This window comes from Pelmatolapia mariae, linkage group LG20 (genome assembly GCF_036321145.2).
Source record: "Pelmatolapia mariae isolate MD_Pm_ZW linkage group LG20, Pm_UMD_F_2, whole genome shotgun sequence".
NCBI lineage: Eukaryota > Metazoa > Chordata > Actinopteri > Cichliformes > Cichlidae > Pelmatolapia > Pelmatolapia mariae.
Window position 1 is genome coordinate 25,935,014 of NC_086244.1, and position 3,833 is coordinate 25,938,846.

Here is a 3,833-nt window from a genome sequence, read left to right on the forward strand (position 1 = left end):
AAACTCACTCAAAGTCTACATCATGCATGCATTAACCATGCGACAATACACCCGTAAGATTACAGAACAAAAACATATAATTATTACTTCATGTCTTGTGCATGCTGTGTGTATGTACAAAAAGCACAGCAAGTTTGAGGCCCTGCAGTCTTCAGTCACTGTGTTTGAGAAACACAAAAGATATCGCTGTAGGTTTCCTTTAATTAAGATGTGTTCATATGGTTTAATTAAAATGTTCCATGAATGCTGAAAGGGTGTGTTGAGGGAACTTCAACCCTGCTGATCAGACTCATCCTCCAGTCTTTCATAAGTAAGTGAAAGTAGATGTATCATATTGAGATTTTGATGAGCACAGGAGGAGTTGGCCATTATGGGGCCCTAGGGCCACTTTGAAATGCCAACATGGTGATGACTATCTATGCCTGTAAAGGAGGCCGATGGACCATTTGCAACAGATGGAAGTATGCAGTTCAAATGGGCCAGGTCTGATGGGTGAATATACTGACCACTATTGCTGTTACTGAAAGAGCCAAATAGGGAGGCGTGCAAGTCTGAGGAGGAGGAGGAGGAAGTTCTAACAATGTTTGCATCTGGAAAATTCAGGTGGTCTGCAAAGGAGGTTGAGCTGGAGGACAGGTTGCAGGTGGACAACTGAGATAAACTTGTCATCTTTCCATACTTCTGTTCCTTCTTGTACCTCATTCTGCGGTTTTGAAACCAGATCTTAACCTGACGATCAGTGAGCTGGAGCCCAGCAGCCATCTCCAGCCTCCTAGGACGACACAGGTAAGGGCTGAAGTGGAACTCCTTCTCCAGCTCCAGCAGCTGGTTGTTGGTAAAGGCTGTCCTCTCCCTCTTCACACTTTGCCTTCCTCTACCTGATAGACCAGCTGCCATGCCACTGCTGACTGATGATGGAGGAAGCACATAAAGAAGAGAGGGTGTTAAAAGGAAAAGCCACACATCTAACAGTTCTATCCTGAAATGTATAACCTGCACATGGAAGACTTCAAGTGCCAGGGAGGCCCGTGTTAATCCTCAGATAATCAACCTGTGACCAAGTAAGAGCCCTCAGCTCTTCCTGCGCATTCAGTCATGGTTGAGACACTATACAAGACTGGCTGTCTACTGTGTCATGTGTTCAGGGAAAGTTACCTCCCGAAGAAGCAGTCTGGGGGAAACATCTGACGCCACTACGGCTGCCTGACAGAACACATTAATCAGAGCTACACACGGAAGCAGACCTGTCAAATCCTCATCTCAGTCACTTAAAAGGTACCTTGGGACCACCACTGAAAATAACCACCATTAGGGATTCAATTTGACATGTATATGAGCAGTACCAGGCTCTGTTGATAATAATGTAACATACCAGGGTTAATGGATGCTTAATAAGACCTATAGTGAAAACTATATAACAATAATCTGCTGCACTGGAGGACTGCTTCCTTGTTATATGTTAGCATGTCGACACAGCAATGTTTAACTATTTCAAAGATTTAAAAAGAAAGAAAAAAACAGCATGATTAGAACATTAAATTTAAAAAAAAATCAAAAAGTTTTTTTTCCCCTTTTTTTTTTTAAATATATGGAGATTTTGCTCTCAAAATAAACACACTCGCCTCTATAGTCATGATGTGATAGAATTAATGAACTGATACAATCCATTTTGAGACCGTGTCAAGAGATGACAGATCGCAGAGTGCTGATTTTTTCTTTTTTTTTGTGGCTTAAAAGAAGTGTTTGTGCAGCATTTGTGCTGCGGCTTGTCTGTTTGGAACATCACTTTGCCTGCAGGACTGGAAAAACAGCCCCGTATGCTGTGAGCATGACAGTGACATTTGGTTAACTGTTCAGTAACACCAGCACTCATTCATTGACAAAGCAGAAAGAGCGCTCACATTAGAACAAAGTTCTCTTAAGTGTGATCAAGCAGATGACTTTGACCACTCCTGAAAAGTTACTTTGCTGTAGCTGTTCTGCTTCCAAGGAACGGTAACAAAGACAGTGAGTGTTTGAGTTACATATTCAGTAGAAAAAAGAAACATTTAAAAAGAGGGAAAAACGTGTGATTTTGTAAAGAGCCTAATGAAGCTTCTTGTGTCACAAATATTTTGAACACTCAGTGTTAGCTTTAAAAAGGCACAGATAATGAGCAAAACCAGTTACCAGATTGTTCAGAGCCAGTGGTCCGTGGATTCATCCAGGGAAAAATTACTTCTGAGCGGCAGATGGTGAGTAGACTGCAGCTCCTGCTCTTGATGTCCAGCTTGCCCTTGCCATGGCAGTGAACCACGGGCTCCAGTGGGCACTCAGATTGTTCATCTGGGTTCAAGCTGGAACTGACACGAGAAGAGGAGGTCATGTTTTGCTGATTAAGTTCTGCTTCTTGGCCTCCTCCTCCTCCTCCTTCATTGTATCCCGCGCTTAATTTTGGCACCTGTCCAGAGCTCATAGCAAAACTGTTGCCATGCAGCTGCAGTGGGAGGGCAAACTGTTGGGGGTCCATGGACCCAGCTCATCAAACTGTTTCAAATAAAACCAGGAGTCCCTCAACAGCAGTAAAAGGCGAGGACGTGTGTCTACCTAATATTCGATCACAATTAACCTGAATGTAAAAAGGCACGCAGGAAAGTGCACTTTGAGTAACCATTTGGAACAATTGAATAATATTTACCAGAAGGGTGCCGTGGTCACGTGTGGCAGTCCTCCAATGACGGAGCTTTGGAGTTGGAAAGTAATCCGCCGGCAACTTGGAACCCAGAGGAAGCTTCTGCCATATTTCTTCAGACATTTCTATGAGCAGCCTGCATTTCTTTACCTAGGATATTAAAAAATATATATAATGGAATATGAAAAGACGCCAAACGACTGTGTAATCAGTGTAAGAGAAAGAGGGAGATGTGTTTAAACGGAGAGAAAAACATTAGGAGAAAGGGGGGGAGACAGACAAAGCTTACACGTGCGGTGAGGAGCATTTCATTAGAAACTGGGCGCAGATTTCTTGTAATATTGTAACTCTTTTGACAGGACTCATTTTCTCGTTTTATTTTTGAAGGAACCGCCGCTCGCAGCCACACATCCTGAACTTTTTGGTGGTAGGTTTGAACAAATACGATGCGAGGATTTTTTTTTCCTCTACGCTACAATACGCGTCTGTGAGGTGGAATAAGAGATGGTTAATAACTGATTATGGATCACAGCTCATTATTCTGCTGAAGCTTTTCTAGGTGTAAAATTATTAAAAAGAAATTGCGCTCCTTGTTTGCTTGTTTGTTTGTTTGTTTTTTCCCAGTCAAACGCTATTATAAATAATGGTGCTTATTCGCGAATTTTCATTCTACTAGGGGCACTAACTGGAGTAAATCTGTTTTAAGTCTGTAAAACGAAATCATTACGCTTATTTTGGATAACTTAGTCTGAAACGTATTTAAATACCTATTATAAATCGGCGGGCTTTATAAACACACAGAGCGTGTGTTTACAACAGTGTAGCTTTGGCTTAATGGGATTCACTGGGAGTGGTCAAACAAAGACATGACAGTCATTGCCACACAAAGACAAAGGAGGCAATCGTCAAAGATTTTTTTTCTATAGGACAATTCAACGCATTTGCATTAATCAGGCATCACTGTACAGCATCGAGTCCACTGACGGTGGCTCCAGGAGGCAACACTCAAACACTATGGACATGTTTTGGAGGGGTTAAATTCCTCCTTCTGCACGAAGGCGTGAACCCAAACATGAGATGCTCAGTTAAAGGCTCTTGCGCGCCTGTTTGCAGCCACAGTGCCAAACATCCAAGACACCTGGGACTTAGCTATGAAGGCGTA

At 42.5% G+C, this 3,833-nt stretch overlaps 1 protein-coding gene across 1 annotated transcript; it reads right to left on the bottom strand.

Moving 5' to 3' along the window:
• Nucleotides 1-378: 378 nt before the first annotated feature.
• LOC134619260 (homeobox protein HOX3-like) lies at nt 379-2,509 on the bottom strand. Its single transcript, XM_063465028.1, has 2 exons — nt 2,170-2,509; nt 379-908 (listed from the first exon to the last, which is right to left on the bottom strand). Exons 1-2 carry the CDS (start codon nt 2,507-2,509, stop codon nt 379-381), a joined length of 870 nt encoding a protein of 289 aa, XP_063321098.1.
• Between the last annotated feature and the right edge of the window lie 1,324 nt (nt 2,510-3,833).